Source organism: Calonectris borealis, chromosome 1, assembly GCF_964195595.1.
Source record: "Calonectris borealis chromosome 1, bCalBor7.hap1.2, whole genome shotgun sequence".
Taxonomy (NCBI): domain Eukaryota; kingdom Metazoa; phylum Chordata; class Aves; order Procellariiformes; family Procellariidae; genus Calonectris; species Calonectris borealis.
In genome coordinates this window covers 200671189-200688762 of record NC_134312.1, presented here as the reverse complement: position 1 = coordinate 200688762, position 17574 = coordinate 200671189, and the positions used below count along the sequence as shown (strand labels likewise).

General features: G+C 40.4%; 1 protein-coding gene across 1 annotated transcript in view; it reads right to left on the bottom strand.

Moving 5' to 3' along the window:
* Positions 1-3753: 3753 nt before the first annotated feature.
* XPO4 (exportin 4) overlaps positions 3754-17574 on the bottom strand; it is an 86178-nt gene continuing 72357 nt past the window's right edge. Inside the window, exons 20-23 of the mRNA XM_075139941.1 lie at positions 17227-17357; positions 16331-16448; positions 14983-15075; positions 3754-12051 (exon numbers count right to left, since the gene is read on the bottom strand). Of these exons, the coding sequence (XP_074996042.1) occupies positions 11854-12051; positions 14983-15075; positions 16331-16448; positions 17227-17357 (540 nt within the window). The 3' untranslated portion in view covers positions 3754-11853. The remainder of the gene's footprint in view (positions 12052-14982; positions 15076-16330; positions 16449-17226; positions 17358-17574) is intronic.

Here is a 17574-nt window from a genome sequence, read left to right as displayed (position 1 = left end):
GGGGACTTCGGCCGGGCGGGGCGGGGCGGGGCGGGGCGGGGCGGTGATCCCCGCGGCTGCTCCTCCATTGGCTGTAACGGCCGCCACGGAGCTACGGCAGAGGGCGGGGCGGGGCGGGGCGGGGCCAGGCGCTGCCCCCCCCACCCGCTCCCGCCGGTCCCCGCTGACAGGGCGCCCGCGCTGAGGCGGAGCTGTGCGCGTACAGCGGCGGCGGGGTGCTGAGCGCCTGCGCCTGCCCCCGCCGCGGTGCTCTCACCGGCCCCTCGCGCCCCTCCCGGCCGCTTACACACTCCGGCCCTCGTCCCAGCCGGGGCCGGAGCCGCCTGGTCCGGAGCGCAGCCGCCTGAGGGGGCTGCCGGGGCGTTGCGCCGCCGGCAGCCGGAGGGAAGGCTTCGTTTCGCTGTGCCTTTCACCACTGCGGTGGTTCGGGTGGCTTTAAAGCGATCTGCAGAAAGGTTTCCAACTTAAATATGAGCTTCATAAAACCATACGGCCTATGCAGAGAGACACCGCCGTGAACTGCCTCGGCGCTGCCGCCCGGCGCAGGTTCCTCACAGCCCGCAGCGCTGCCGCCGCTGCCGCCGGCTCTCGCCGGGTTCACGTGCCCGCCCTTCCCCCTCCTTCTGCGGGGTCAGGCCCCGGAGGAAGGAGCGTGGTTGGACGTAGTTACTTCAACAGATCCAGAAGTCTCAAGTTAGACATCCATAGGTAGCCAGCCATGTTAGACTTAGAAATCACGGATATATCTCGGGTTAGATGCCAGGTGTTCAAAAGAGCTTTTGATTTCAGTACCAGCCTAGCTCCCCAAACTGTTTTTCTTGATCTGGCTCTCCTGTCCAGCCTTTCAATTTGAATTAAGCAGTATCAAGTTGGAACAAGCTCCCTTTCTTGCCTACAGACAGAAGTCGAGCTGCTTCTTAGATAGTTTCAAAAGATAGCAAGCTTTAAAGTACCTTCCTTGTTTCAAGTAATTCACTGCATCTTCCCCTTTGCGCATAAAAACATCTCCCTGTTTCTCGTGTTGTGCAGGCACAACGTGCTTGTCTGACACTTCTTGTCATCTCCTATTGCCCCAAAACAAAAACGCACCTCACCACTGTTTTTTTTCATTCCTTCTTTATAAAGTCTGGTAATTTGTAAAAAGCATTTTCATAACATTGTCCTTCTATTGTTCAGTGACTCTCCTGTAAACCAACTCATAGAAGGTTGCCCATCACATTGTTTATAATCAACCCAACAGCACCCTCCTCACATTCGCCAGAGCTAGATGTTCCTATCAGCAGAGTTGAATAAGAAACTGCTGTTTTACCTACAACCTGTTGAATCTTCATCTATTGCAACACTTCACTGTGGCTAAATGGAAAGTCCCGGGCTCAGCACTGGGTGCCTACAAGCAGAGCAGAACTACTTCCTTGGAAGACAGAAATACTAAATTCTGATATAATATTTTTGCAGCATAGCTTATGTAGGCAGCAGAGAATCAAATTTTCTTGACACTGCAAGATGTAGGGATCGGCTGATTTTTCCTTCAGATCCCCATACTTTTTACCTCTCTCTCTCATCCACTTAGAAAAAAGGCTTTGCATGATAGTAGAGAACTGTGGGGATTTCCATTTGGTTTTAAGACTTCCAAGTAGTGTGGATCTGGTATTCAGTGCATTACCCGCATTGTCTTTGAAAGGTCTTGCCAAAAAGGGTCTTCATCCCAGCATAGAAGATTGTCCTATGTGGAGTGCACCCGTATCCATTCATGTCACCACCACTGCTGTAATTTAAAACAAAAAAACCAAACAAAAAACCTTTTTCCCTGCATTGCTGCAAAGTGACAGTTATCTGACACCTGCATAATATTACTGAGTGCAGTAAGAAATCTGGGTTAGATTCTACAAAGAACTGACACTCAAGTAATTTTCCTATTTCATGCATGTTTGTAAAGCATTTTATGTGAAAGATGTTCTGCACATGGCTGATAATGAAAGGGTAAAGGAGACTGGGCAGACCCATATTCTCAGTCCAGATTTCCCAGAGCAACAGTCCCCCCCGTGACGAGCAATTCCTCCTCACCAGGAGGGTTACAGAGATCATCTAAGGGCACATGGCTGTGCGGGGGCTTGAGGGGGGGTGAGCCGGGCCACATTATTTAGGTTATGGTATCAGATACTACTTGGCAGCAAACAGACAGCTCAAGACCTTGCTTGAATCTGCATTATAAGCTTCCTAAAAGGAAAGCTCCGGAGGAGCTCAAGTGACCCTGTAGGAAGGAAAACAGGTTATATCTTGCAATGCACTTTCTTTGGGATGCGAGGACAAACAAACCACAAATATGGGAACACCTCTAAAGTGCACCCTGCAAGAAATTTCCTATTAATAATCAGGTTTCATTGTTTCCTAATCTTTTTTTGCAGAAGGGTATTTCTAGTTAAGCTATCTATCTCCCCTAGCCTTTCACCGACAGACCCATGTCACACATCAGTGCCACCGGTGTCTCGAAGACGAACCTGATGACATAGACCACTGCTACTTTATTAATACACGTGCTAGTACTCTATGTCAGACCAGATCAGGAACAGAGCATGAAAGTGTTCTTAAAAACACAGTTCTACCCTGGAAAGCAATAGTAACTTGTTACTCATAAGGCTCTTGTGTTTTGGTGTTTGAGTTTTTATTTTATAGTCTACTCTACTTTTTCTTTACTAATGAAAGTCTATACTTTTCAGTCCTCTTGCTGTAGCACAAGCTTTTGAATGAAAAAGTATAATCAGTTTTAACTAATATGAAAATAGAATATTAAATTCCAATTGTTGAATCTCTGTTGTTGCCATTAAGTCTAAAAAATTTCTTAATAGTTTTTCTGCCCCAAAATATCAATATTTTTAGTGCTGGCAAACCAACTGCACGTTCATTTGGAAGGCAGCCAAGCATGCAATGCTTTACAACCATACAAGGATTACTTCTAGTTAATGTCAACATAATCCTACTTCTGAAGATGGAAAATAACATAAGTGGAAATACTCTACTTGCAGAATAACCTGCAACATCTCATCTTTGTAAGACAGGCTTACTGCACTTTTTCTTTCAATACCCAGCTGTTCTCCCACAGGTGCAGAGTAAAACATGCGTTAGAGCCCCATGGGGTAGCTCTGTGGGCCAGGTGCATCACAGCTTCCCGAGACCTTGGGTCACACAGTAGGACAGATTATCAGTCAGCTTTTTAAAAGCTTGCAGTCACCCTCTGAATCCAAGTACAGTAGTAAGTTTTCATCCTCAGACAGTTTATGGACTCCCAACTCTTTCTCTATTGGAGATGCAAATCTTCTTAGACTGTGACACATGATCACAGTGACTTCTTTCTATTGTGCCAGGCTTTGTGGATCCCTTGGAAGTAATTCAGGGGCCACAAAGAGGGCTACAGACTTCAGATTGAAAAATGCGCTACTTAAGTGACTACTAGTCACTTAATACCATGTAATGGTATTGACAGTTTAAATGGATTTTAGAAGTAATTAAAAAAAAAAACACAAACAAAAAACAACCCAGCTGAAACAGAATTGCCAGTGAATATACCTTCATACATTTTAATATCCCCATTGATTTTACTATGCCATATTGCCCCTGATTTATGCTGTTCTCTCAAAAAATGCTCTGAGATACATGCTAACATACAAACTCGATGGAATTTTCTGGCCAGAGCCTTCTCGTGGTTGTTTTTGCTTTTTCCCCCCAAAGATGTAATCACTCTGCCATCACAAGAAGCAGGAAGGAAAATATATAAAATATATTTAGCAAAACCAGTAAAATTAAAGTGGAACAGAAAATGCAGTCAAGTAGCAAACATTATGTACAGCAGCAGATTTTACAGTTTTTCCTACACATACCTCTACACTTATTTCACACACTCTTTTTAAGGAGGAGGAAGAAAATAGAAATATGCTAGTGTTAAGAAAGAAAACATTTTTTTTCCTGAACAGTAAATGGGGTTTATCACTGTTTTTTGCTTTTGAAAGTCGAATTCAGTCTATATATACCTCTAAGAAAAATAAGAGGACACCATTTTCTCAGTCCCTAGAGTAAAATGACACTGTCCTCCTTTTACAGACTATACTGGTATCTTAATTAGTCACAGGATCTAGACATTATCTGGCCATCTTAAGGGATGTAGGTAACAAACATTTTAACCAAGATACAAAACAGGTATCTGATTTTTCCAGCTTTCCTGAGGCTGAGCGAATTGTTTAAATACATGTGCGCTTATCAAAATCCATGTTACAGTACATTTTTAACAGTAGTTTATTAAGAAATCATGAAAGTGCATAACAGCCTAAAAGCAGGCAAAAAGTACTTCAGAAGAACAGTCTCTCCTTAAAGTGGCAGAAGAATGTTAAGCCTTCCCCAAAGTAGTGTTGATCTTGTGTGAGGACATCAGTGATCTTCCTAAAGACTCCACAGTGTGGTGGTGGGGTTTTGGCTTTGGGCTTTTTTCTGAGTTACAACAATCATTTGAATGAACAAAAGAACATTAGACGTATCGGTGCAGTTCTAAAATTAAAGCAAATGTCCTGACAACTTATTAAACCAAGTCATGAATGAGGCTTTCAAATCAGTACTTGTGTTGGAGTCTAGTGATGATTTTCATTCAGTAAACACCAAACACAGAGATTGGAAGCGGTTTGAACATGCCACAAACCCAAACTGCATCATCCAAAACAATAAGTTAAAGCAAATCAAACATACACACCTTCACAGCCATGAACAGTAGGCCAGACACAGAGGGGAAGAAAAAGGGAAGTACATCACACCCAAAGCTCTGCCTTATTCTAACTTGCAAAGGCAACACAGTGTCAGAAAAATCAAATCTGGTAACATCTGACAGATGTTGAAGTGAGAACAGTTGTTCCATGAGATTAAAATATAGACGGGAGAAAAACTAGTAGTGAGTTATGTATCAGTCACAGCGGGTAACTTCAGTGTTCTCTTCAGAGATGTAGATTTGTCTGGAATGTTTCCCAAAATAAGGAAGATTTTATTATTTAATTAACAAAACTCACACCAATAGTATCGCATTTCATACAATTCCAAAATAGCACTTTCTCTTTTCCCCCAAGAACGTTGATGAAATGGCTTTTACTAATCCTTGTCAGGATGACATGGGTTACCAAGTTACGGGATAACACTTGTATTATGGATTTCTTTTTCTTCTTACACATTGGCTTGATTTGTTTTTTTTCTCCACAGAAGGCTGTAAAGTTTTTACTTTCTTTTCCCCTCTTCCAGTTGGTTGACCTCCTCCTTGGTTGACCTGCCAGACAAATTCCACTTGGAAGGTTGAGCTTTCCTACCTTTCTGCTTATAATTCATGGCAAATCAGTGAAGGAAAAAAACCACCACCAACTCCACCACTCACAACTGAAGCAAATATAAGTTTCATAAAGGCAAAATTGATGGGTTTTGCGTACACTTACACAAACAAGTGTGAATAAAGGCTTTGTAGCCAAATCATTCAAGTTTATTCCAGACCTCATATTTAAGGTAAAGCAGAATAGTTCCATTTTCTACATGAAAGGCTCTTAGATACGCTGCTGCTGTTAAACTTACTGGCTGCTTCCAGGGATTTGCTCAAAATTACCTTAAATGTTTCTGCCCTTCACCAAAATGCTCACTGAACTAAACCAGGCCAATATAAATATATAATTGCAATAATTTTACTTCTGAAATCAGTAAAATTCTAGTGATACATACAGCCAAGATGTATAGCAAGCTGTCACCACCATAGTTGTCACGTAGTTTTACTTTCAGGATTTGTGAAGCTTTTCCCCCCTACCCTTTTTTTTTAAAAAAAAAAAAAAAAAAAACAAAAAACGATGTGAGTGCATGAAAGCAAGAGGGGAACAACAGAAAATAGCTGTAGTTTATCCAAATGTAATTGTATTATAGCACATTAGGAACTGCTGCCTTTAACTGAACTTTTCTGATATACATTAAGTAATATACTGTTGGCTGTCCCTTACATGGGAACAGATTACAAGCTTGGAGAACATTTCCATGCCAGATATCATCAGAAACTGTTTAGATTAAATCTAAAAAAAAAAAATTCAAAACCCAGAAATCAGTATTCCTTCTGGGTAGACAAATGCCACCAACAGTGATCTGAAAAATCACCATGAAACTTTTTTTTGGAGGATGGGGGAAAAGATTAATTTGATTATATATTCACAGCCACTTCTGGTAATTGTAGTCCAGTGTGAGATACTCAGGTCACACACCTAATCACTTTTTTTTTTCTGTTGATGGACAAACTCATGCCTTAAGTGCCGATGTAAATTAAAGTTACCCCATCAACTTTAACTGAATTACTGCGCATTCACAGTAGCCAAAGAGCACAACGTGTAGCCTGAGGTTTCATAACATTCCTATTTTTGTTTCTACTGTAAGGAGGTATAACAAATGCTATTTCAGGGATTCAACACAGGTGAGATTTTAGAAAAATATTAAACAAGAATACACACAAATCACACACGGCCAAAACAAAATAATAAAAGTCTTTAGTGGAAAACAATTTTATCCTCTTCCTGCTTATGGATCTTAAAAATACAGAAAGTGTTCATTTCAAAATTGAAAATTCAGTTGTGATAAGGCTTGATTACACAGCCATTTCCCAAGTCTTATTGCAACAAATCGTGAAATATTTCTATGCAACTTCATATCTGCAACTGTACAGGTAAAACAATACTTGAAATCAACTAGCACTTCAATCCCTGCGTTTTTAATATATAAACTCAACATAGCACTGAATTATACATTTAAAATATTTACACACTTGACCAACAGCAGTACTAGCATTTATTGCCTTAAAACTGCATGTTCACTGCACGGCGGTTCCTTATTTTGCACAAAGGGAACAAATAAAAGAGGATAATCTTTTTTTCCTAATTATAAACTCTAGAATGGTTCAATGGGAGACTGAAATGTGCCAGGGAATGCTATTAGAAAGGATTTTATCAATTTCAAGTATCAAGCTGTAATAGATTGGAAAATCACACGGGTAGTATCTTTTCCTTGAGGTTGGAAGGGTCTTCCAAATCTTTTATAAGAATGGCTTAAAAGGACAGGAAAAGCAGGATAGGGAAAGGGAAGAAATGGAAAAGCAGAATCTACTTTAATTCACTGAGAAGGGAAAGCCAGGGATATCTTATTTCTCAGTTGCTAGGGCCCCAAGAAATCTCATATTGAAACAAGGGTTTTGTAAGACAGCCGAGAGCTTAAGGCTCTAGAGCAAATCACACTTCATGATTTGCTTCACGATTAGTGCTGGAAAGCATTAATCTCATTTACTGCAGAGGGCACAATCTATTCATAGTAAAAGCAAATTTACAGGGGCAGCGGGGCTGGCTCTTTAAATTTTAATTGATATTAGGCTTTGGTTATACTGAGTGACTGGAACAGATATGGGAGAAATAAGTGGTGTTTGTTCCTTCCAGAAAGAGTATAAAAAACCAAAACCAAACCAAAAACCCTACCACCACAAGTGGCACTTGCACAAGTAGAGGCACCAAAGCCTGAATAACTAGCAACTGTCCTCTCACTATTTAGACCACAACTGAGGCACACTGGTGGGGAATCTTATCTTATTTAAGAAGAAGCCACCATTTCAATTGGCTGTAATTGAAATAACTACAATTCACAGCAAGCATTACTGTACTGCAGTAGACCAGTCTTGGGGAATACCGCACCACCACTGCCTCTACTGGGCTTTATAATTATGAAAATCTTCTGTTTTCATTACAGTAAATCTTACACCTCACAAAACTAAAATTAAAATATTTAATATTTACATAGCATCTCAGATCCTCAATGCATTTTATAGGCATAAGCTAATCCTCACAACATCCCTGTGAGGTAGGTAGGTATTACCGCTATTTCAACAATGACACAGTTCTAGTGACTTGCCAATGGCCACAGAGGATCCAGTAGAAAAACTGATACAAAATTAGAGGAGCCTGGCTCCTACTCCTGCGCTTATATTCATCAAGCTACTTCCATAAAAAACACCCCTTCTTATGTAATTATTTAACCGAAACTGAAATTACTTGAAGTGTTTTACAACAGAAATGCTGCAATTTGTATTTTTGGATAGTTTTACAGATCACAAATTAGAATTTGCTTTACCTTTTAAAGAATTAGATTTTAAATGGACAACTGACTGCTCTGAGCAAGCTTATTTTCTAGAACTACATGGCTTAGGTTTAAAGGGATTTACCCAAGTAAACACTGGGACTTTAGTGAGTGCTACGCACTATCAAAGAGACAACTCTGATTCAAACCCCTCTCTTTCAACTAGTAGGATTTGGACATGCTGAGAAAACGAATTTCTCGTTCCTGAGGAAAACGGTGAGCCCTTTATCACTAAACAGTGAAACACAAACCTCTGGGCAATAAGTAACAGATTCTGGCAATAACTCAGTGAAGATAATTAAGTCATAAATGCACATGAAAGTGGAAGTTTCATGTAGTAGTAGTCCACTTCTCCCTGTCCATGTGTATCTGTGCTTTCAAGGTGGTCTTGAATTTCACGACCCAACTAGATGGTCACGCTTGCCAGCATGGAAAATTATAGGTTGAACAACAGAAAATTATTATGCCAGCATTAGAACTAGCTATCATGATGGGGAAGGAGCTGGCAAAATGGGAAAGAAGCTACTTGCTTTCTAGTCTCAGAATGAAAACGCTCGAGCAATAATCTGTTTTAGCAAAAAAAAAGTCTAGACAAATATATTTGTTACAGTTATATCATGCAGCATTTATAATTCAGTTTGAGTTACCTTTTTTTTTTCCCCTTCAAAAAACAGGTGCATTTTTAGAACCATTTTTCACTTTGCACAGTGAATGGAAAAATCAATGCAGTGATGCTATAAAAATTTCAGAACGCTTATGTGGAGCCAACTCTCAATGTTCACTAAAAATAGTCTATGAGTCTTTCCTAAGGGCTTGAATGAGCTTTTGCATCTAGATTTCTGGATGTGTAGAAGATTGCTGAAAGATTTTTTTCTTTTTTCTTTCTTTCTTTTTTTCTTTCTTTTTTTTTTTTTTGGAAGGGATATAGAAGCCAAATAGTTTAGGTAGAAGCAGCCACCTAGCCAGCAGGAGTATGAATTAATAAAACTTATTCCTAGAAACTTTTGCAACAATTTCATGGATGTCACTAAACAGAGACATCTTAGCGTTTGCTGTAAAAGAAACATAAAACGGCAAGGAAAGATCCCTGCTGAATATACGAGAATGGAAGAAAAATTAAGAAATAAGAAAGGAAGAATGTTGTCTTAGCATAACATCAAGCAGGAAAATTACAAAAAAAACCTTACTAGGACAGCTTCCCTTTAAAGTATTAATTTTAAATGAAGGGCACAGAAAAGTTTTAAGCAACCTTCAAAACTTTGAAAGTAAGTGTTCATACTTTAGTAAGTCTTGATAGTCAAAAGGTGCTGTGCGTCTCCGCTTGTAACAACACAATGGGCCTGATTAGAAAAGTAATGGGTATGCACATTACTCTGTCCTGAATACTAAACTCAATTTGTGCTCCTATTCATCAATCACAATGCGCATGAGGATTTCAAAATTTTAAAGTTAATAAATATTTTTAAATAGTGAGCCAGCTTTAGGATTAAAAAAAAAATGACAGTGACAGAGCTAGTTATAAAAGAAATGATGACTGTGAGTATCAGTTATTCTGTCAGATCCAAAAAACTTGAAGGTATTTGCTATGATCTCTTTGAAAACTTTGGCCTAGATATTTGACATCGAACACATCATGACAAACTAGCAGCTCCTACTGCCGCGTATGTTCCCAGGCTTTAATGCCCTTCTGCAAAAAATGAGGTTTCAGAACTGCTGCCCTATCCAATGTACCAAACTCCAAGAAACTCCAGAAGCAGTTTCAAACCCATAGCAAAACCCAGCCAAATTTTTTAAAAAATCACCCATCAGAACAGTTTAAAAACAGAAGGATCTGCCAGGATCATTATCTTTTGTGCAAGTGCCCAGTCAAGAAATCTTTTAAAGAAAAGCATTAGAGTTTAAAAAAAATTGAGAGCAATACCCCTGTTCTAAAATACTATGCAAATTATCTTAGAAATAAAATACTAGCTGGGAAGGTACATTATCTAACAAGGTTTATGGTCACTTTTTAATGTGTAAATCTGCCCTAGCCCGGTTTTCACATAAATTAAAAGAGAAAAGTATATTGAAGAGATGGCATTTTTGGCCTTGTGGATCCATGCTTGAGACAGGTATGGATTTAACTAAAAAATAAAAAAGCCTTCTATCACTTATAGCACAGTATTACATATTTATGTCTTTAAAAAATTCTGGCTATTGTGACTAATTTTGAGATGAATAGCTGAAGAACAGCACAGAGTTGCAAACATGATGCTATACATAGCCATGTAAAGGTGTATACTGTACATTTTATATAAATTTTAAAAACACATGGGAAATATTCAACAGCATAATCTAGCAGAGGTCTTAAACAAATGGGCCCACTTCTGCCTCCATGTATTTCCACAAAAATCAGTTTTACTAGACATGCAGCATTTGTGTTTGCTTCAGTTTTCTCTGGCTCATGACTGGAGACAAAGCAGGCCTTGCTTTTGTATTCGTGTGCTGCTCTCCCTTGTTGGTCCACTGTACTCAGGGCACTATATTCTGCTGTCATAATAGCTAAAGTGCTGATATAAAAAACTGAGCAAGAGCAGAGCAGCTGGGAGCGCTCTGCAGAAGTGGAGTTAGATTCAGCAAAACTACACATCCCAATTACCTTTCTCAACTCAAGTCAAACAAATATGGCCCTGGAGTAAAAGGGTTTGACGCCCCTGTCTCGCATAATTCTTTTAGGTAATGCCCCAACTTTAAAAAGTTTGCCAGTAATTTACATCTTTTGAGTTGTTATTGCTTAAGCAAACAGTTCAGTGTAGAAATACATCGCAGTTGCGTGCAACCCGGGTATGAACCAAAACAGATACTGAAAGTAAAACTACACATGAACCTTGCATTAGACACTCATTCCAAAATGACACATCAACATGAAGGGCTGCAAGAGGTACACAGCAGCTTAATGCCAACATCCTAAACCAACTCTGAAGAGTCAAATCTTGCCTTAAATTTCTTATCTAAAGTATATGAGCTTTTTTTTTCTTTTAAATTAAGGCAATGAAATGGCTACAGTTCCTAAAGTTCATTTTAGGGGAACAAAAATATACACCTTTTTTCTTCTGAACTTTAGGCAGCAGAACATAATGTAAAGACCTGCACTGCATTAAACGTGCAATGTCAGGTTGATGTAGAAAACCAGAACTAAACACAAGTTAAAATACCATTTGGTTTTTCTTCCCCATTGGAACACAAACTCAAACTTGAAGAGAGGAAAAATAAAGCTTAAAATCAGCTAAACTGTTTAGAGCTTTGTATGTATCTGCATCACACTCTAACATGATTTTGGGTAGAAAAGAAATCTGAATGTTTATCTGGCCACTCATATTTTAAACCAGTGGGGGGGAAAGGCACTGAATTTATTTTTCATTGTGCCCATATCTGTTTGCACATATATGGAAAAAATTTAAATTCAGATTTTCTGTTCATTCTCTCGCACACACAAGTATGACAGATTGCAGCTAACACATAATAGCAGAAGCTGATTCAAAGTTGACCTCTCCTATTCCATTGTGTTATGTTCAAACTTCCAGGCTCTCTAGAATCTGAGATGGCTGCAAAGAACCCAGAGACAGGTACAAGATTTAGTCAGCATTCAGCATTTCTCAGTGCATTTTGCAGAAAGGGTCTAAATTAGGCATAGAGTTTTGTGGTTTATTTTACACAGAGAAGTCCACCAACATTTGCCATAAATTCTTCTAAACTCTTTAAGAAGGCCATCTTCTGCTTACGGTCCAGTGTAGGAGGAGTGCTGCTTGCAGTAAGCTTGTTGAAGGCATCTGCTAACCGCTGGTAAATTACTGGATCTTGTTGAGTTGATAGCAATGTTTCAACTAGCTCTGAATATTCAGCCTGTTAAATAAACAAGAATCTTATTAACTTAAAAAAGAAAAGATACAATATACACAACTTTTCTCATCAGGACAAAATCCAGAACCAAGGCTGTGACAGAAAACTATCAGTACCACTCCACCGGTTACCCAGTTTCACTGACTAGGGTGCCAGAAGCAACTATGGACCGGCAGCCTTTCACCTACCTCTAAACCAGATAAAGTCCTTCAATCAGACCAGGTTTTCTAGTAAGGCTAAAGAAGCCTTTAGAGTTAGGTACAGCGCTTTGCAGTGCAGAGTAAGAAGAAAATTTTAAGGCACACCCTTCAAAGTGCTTTCTGGCTCTTACTTAGCATAGGCTTACTCCTGCAAACCGCACTTGCCTTTCTTCATGCCTGCCCCGTGTTCAGCGTGCCGGACCAACCATCTCCTCCCACAGGTTTTCCCTTCTCTAGATTCCCTTCCCTGGGACAGAGAGCTTAGATTCCTTTCTAAGAGTTTCCCACTTATTCTCACACTTACTTGGAGAGAAACAGAAGACAAAGAAACATGTTAAACATGACTAAAAGGACAGCGAAAGAACCGTTGACGGTTTTGAGAAAAGCAGCAAACTGACTATAACCGGCGCCTGGCTCAGCTGCTGTGGCAACCTGGCGACCTGGTATGCAGCAGCACAGCTCCTGGAGGGGACTTAGCAGAGACTACGGAAGCTTGTGTGGCAGGGGATGAGATGGGGGCCGGGATCTGGGCTGTTACTATGGACAGACTGCTGAGGATCATCCTCGGCCCTCAGTCTATCACTGCTTGTTGTTCAGCCACACGGCCACCAATGACACTGCCAAGGGGCACCTAGAGCAAGTCCAGAGTGACTGCTGAGCTCTGGGAGGAAGGGTGAAGGACATGGGAGCCAGAACGGCAGTCCGCTCAAGTCTGCTGGTGAAGGGCTTGGGTGGGGGTAGACGCAACATGAAGTTGCCACCTGTGGCTGCTGTCACAGGGTCTTTTTGTCTTACATGATCATGAGTCCCTCTTTGAGGAATGAGGGCTGCTAACAACGGCGAGGATCCATATGATGAAGTGGCTTAGGAACATCTTTGCCAAAGGCTTGCCAACCTGGCAGGAATGGCTTTAAAGAGCACGTTGAGGAATGGTGGTAACAGCTTGTAGGTAAGTGAGGAGACAGAGACCAAGAGTAGTAAGAATGCAAGGAAGTGTGATGGGTTTAAGAGTGCTCATCAGGACGGATGAAACAGGAGGCCAACCTCAAACGCCTGTGCAGAAATGCATTCAGCTTTGGAAACAAACAGGAAGAGCTAGAGCTCCCTGTGCAGATGCAGAGCTGCAACATCACTGCAGGCACTGCGATGTGGTGGGACAGGTGGCATGACTGGAGTGCTCCGATGGGCAGCTCTTTAGGGAAGCTCTTTAGGGAAGCAGACGACAGAAGATTGCCATTTATGTGAAAGGGCAGCTCAAATTAAGGATGCTTTTCTATGGACTGGGCAATAATCTATTTGAGTGCTTATGGGTCATGATCAGAGGAGAGGTGGTAAAGATGACATCATAGTGGGAGCTTGTTACAAATCACCAAAACAGGGCGAGTAGTGGACCGAGTCATCTTCAAGCAACTTGAGGAAGTTCCCAGATCAGACTTACAAGAGATTATCTCCTTGACATTTGCTCGAATGCCAGATGGGCCACCCAGGGGTGACTCCGCATCTGCCACTCACAGCTAGGAAGAGCTGGTCAGGGATGTGGTAATTAATGGCAGCCTTGGCTACACTGATCATGAAATAGTGGAGTTCAGGATCCTTAGGAGAGTGAGGAAAGAGGGCAGTCAAGTACAGACCCTGGACATCACGAGAGCAGATTTCAGCTTATTCAGGAGGCTGGTGGGTGGGATCCTGTGGGAGAGAGCTCTGAAGACAAAAGGAGCTCAGGAGAGCTGACAGGTCTTTAAGGACAACCTCTTCCAAGCACAAGAATGGCCTGTCCAGATACTGAGGAAAACAACATAAACACATCAGGACTCCGACCCAGCTAAACAGGGAGTTCATGACTGAACTCCAGTGCAAGGAGGACACATGCAGGAGATAGAAGCAGGGAGGAAGGAGGAAAACAGAAACATTGTCTGGACAAGAACAATGACAGAAAAGCAAAGTTCAGCTAAAGCTGAATTTGGAAAGGGACATCAAAGACAACAAGAGCAGCTTCTACCAGTACATTAACAGTAAAAGAAGGAACAGGGAAAATGTGGGTCCTGCTGCTGAATGGAGCAGGTGATTTAGTGATAACAGACAAAAGATAAGGCTGAAATACTCAATGCTTTCTTTGCCTTGGTCTTCACTGACAGGTTTTCCCAGACCTTTATGACCAGAGACAGGGTTCAAGGAGGAGAGTAACTACCAGCAGTAAAGAGGATCAACCCAGGTATCTCTTGAGAAATCTTGATGCAAGCTCAAGAGACCTGACAGAATCCATCCAAGAGTTCAGAAAGCTGACTCATGTCATTACAAGGCTGCTCGCTATCATCTTTGAATGACTAAGAAAATCATGAAGCAAGTACTCCTGGAAGCTATCTCTGGGCATGTGGAAGAGAAAGAGATTGAGAACAGCCAGCATAGATTTACCAAGGATAAATCATGCTTTAGCAACCCAACTGTCTGGCAGGTGCTGAAAGCACATGAATTATAAGGATAAGAAAGCATTCAACAGGCCGCTCAGAGAGGCTTTGGAATATCCATCTTGGAGGTTGGACACAGTTGGAAAAAGTCCTGAGCGACCTAATCTGAATTCAGTGTTGACCCCACTTTGAGCAAGAGGTTGGACTACAGATCTCCTGAGGGTCCCTTCCAGTCTGAACAATTCTGTGATTTGCCAGACGCACAGTAACTAACCACTCTCCTTTAACAAATGACTGGTTTTCATGGTGTAAGTGTCCAAATGCCATACCTGATGCAAACACACTAATGTGTAGAATGCTTCACCTGCTGCAGTTGTCATTTCTGTATTGTGCTTCTGAAGTACCAGCATATCAAAGACCATCTGAAATCACAAAACAGTAGTAGTTACGGAAGTGTAAAACTTAACTTTCTACTTTACCAGCATTTGCTGCTGAACCTCATCTTCACTTCTGATAATAATAATGAACATGTATTTACAAACATCCAAGTTTATTGTTTGTTTCGTTGTCTTTTTTTTTTTTTTAAATTTAGGTATCAGTAATTGGAAAGCCAAGTTCTTTTAGAAGTCGAGCCTTGGCTTAACAGTACAAATTCACATCTCAAAGCACTGAAACCTGTTGTTGATTTGTATGTGTTCTTCAGAAAGAAATGGCATCTCTTGTATTTTTCTCCAAAAGAAAATGGCAGAGAAATAATGAAAAAAGCCTTTGCTCTTCCAGAATAAAACAGGGAACTTTTTCCTCAAGTTTTGGAGACTCCTACAGCTCACAAAAAGCCAAACAGGGAACAGATTAATAAGAACAGTATTATAATTTTAAGTGGAAATTTAGAGAAAAGGCAGAAAGCTATGTTAACTTAAAAGAAATATAAAGACAAAATTATTTAAGATTTTTCTCATTCTCTCAGCTTGGCTGATGTATGCTTTTAATGAGCAGAAGTTCGAATGTCAGTTTGGTAAGAAAAGATGTCTTAAGGAAAACTGAAATCTTTACAAAATCAGAAGACAAGCACAGAAGTTCCCCAATTACTTTGTTCCCAGTTAGCAGGAACCTAGCTGCTACCAGGTCACTCCTAAATTCGATGAGATAAAGTGGATGGTCCTAAAAGGAAAGTACTGAATATGATACTGGATTAAGAAAACACATAATTTATTGGATACATTGAATAAATTACAGGATTTTCTTTCTAGTTCCCAACTATGCTCTTTTCTCTGCCTCTTGTTTTAGTACTTTACCCAGCCTCCAGTTCACACAATTCTGGAAGCTTTCTATTTCACAGCTTTCACAGTAAACCTAACTGCTAAAATTGTCAATCAGGTTCATTCTAGAGCTTGTGTTCAGAGCATGGATAAATAGAAATTGCGTTCTGAGAGGCTCAGGTCTTTTGTTGATGGGTAATAAGTGATCTCCTCCGTCTCCGTCCTCCTTTGTACTCTAGTCCAATGTTTCCAGTCCTTCATGCTCTCTTTCTTCTTAAACTGCCAGAGTTTTAGGTAACAGGCTGTTTCTTACTATATGTGTGATCCTGATTAACCTGCTCAGGTATGATCACTGTTTGGCCTCTTGATGCTACTTGTATGCAAAAAACCAAAGTAACACGAAACGCACATGCCTTACCTTAAGAAAGTGCCTTGTTGCTAGAAAAAGGGTTGAATCTGTTTCTTGTGCTTTTGCACACTGTTCTGCTAATGGTGTTACAGCCTCCAGACAGAGCTGGCAAACCTCTGAACTCATTCTGATAATGGGCGTTAAAGAATCAAAGTCAGATTTCAGTTAAGTTGTAGTAAAACTTCCCAGTGGTGTCACTAGAAAATATTTTAAATGCTTGTATGTTCCAAGATTTCTTCTTACTATAAAGCTGTTAATAAAAAAATTAAATTAAAAAAAATAGAAAAAGGGGAAAAAAAGAATTCCAACTCTGTTGCCTTCTTTTATTAGCTACACGCCCTAAGGTAACATAACCCTCTCTGACATAACATTTTCAGAAAGAGTCCCTTATGGTCAAGCTCATCTGTTTCTGACACGTGCCACAGATTAGTGAAAATGGTACTCCCATTATGAGAGGGAGAGCCCATTGGCACCCTGACAGGAAATGCTCTGGAGCCAGCCCAGTAGAACAGCAGCCGTGTTTTGTATTACCAGCTGAGAAATTAATTCAGGAATGGCTTTGGGATACCAGCTGAAGGCTTATGAAGTTACACACTCTGAAGTGAAGTAATAGAGGAGGCAGGAATGGCTGCCAGAAAAAACTTACATGCTAAACCACTTAAAGGCTGCATTCAAGCAACACGATCAGAGGAAATTCAGCTAATACTAGAATCTCAGTAGACACTACAGTGAAACTCTCAATCACCAGAGAGCAGAGAGTAAGAGTCGATTACCGATACATAATTATAGATACAGAAGTTGATAGAAAAGGGAAAAAATGCAAAGAAAAATAAAATCAGATTTTTAACAGGTCCTTATAAAAGCAACTCAGATTTTTAAACACTCCCAGGCTCTATAAAGGATACGATGACATCCCTAACTCCAGTGAGTACATTAGGCTCTTAAAGAGGTCCTCTGGAAGTTGTGGAATTTTCTCAGGGAATATCTCACAGATGAAAGTGATTAATTTGTAATATTGATTACACAGGGATGGAAACTGTCAAAAGAAAAACATGGTAATTTTAGAATCAATCACATAACACTATTCTGACATAATTTCCATCTGTACATCACGAAGAAAAGACAATTTTAGTAGACAACTTCAGAGTCATTAGAATGGCTACAACTTTATTAGCAAAAACACCGTGGTACAATAAAAAAGATTGCTAAAGTTAAACAGTTGATGGTGGGAGTCTGGTATCTGCTCTGTACAA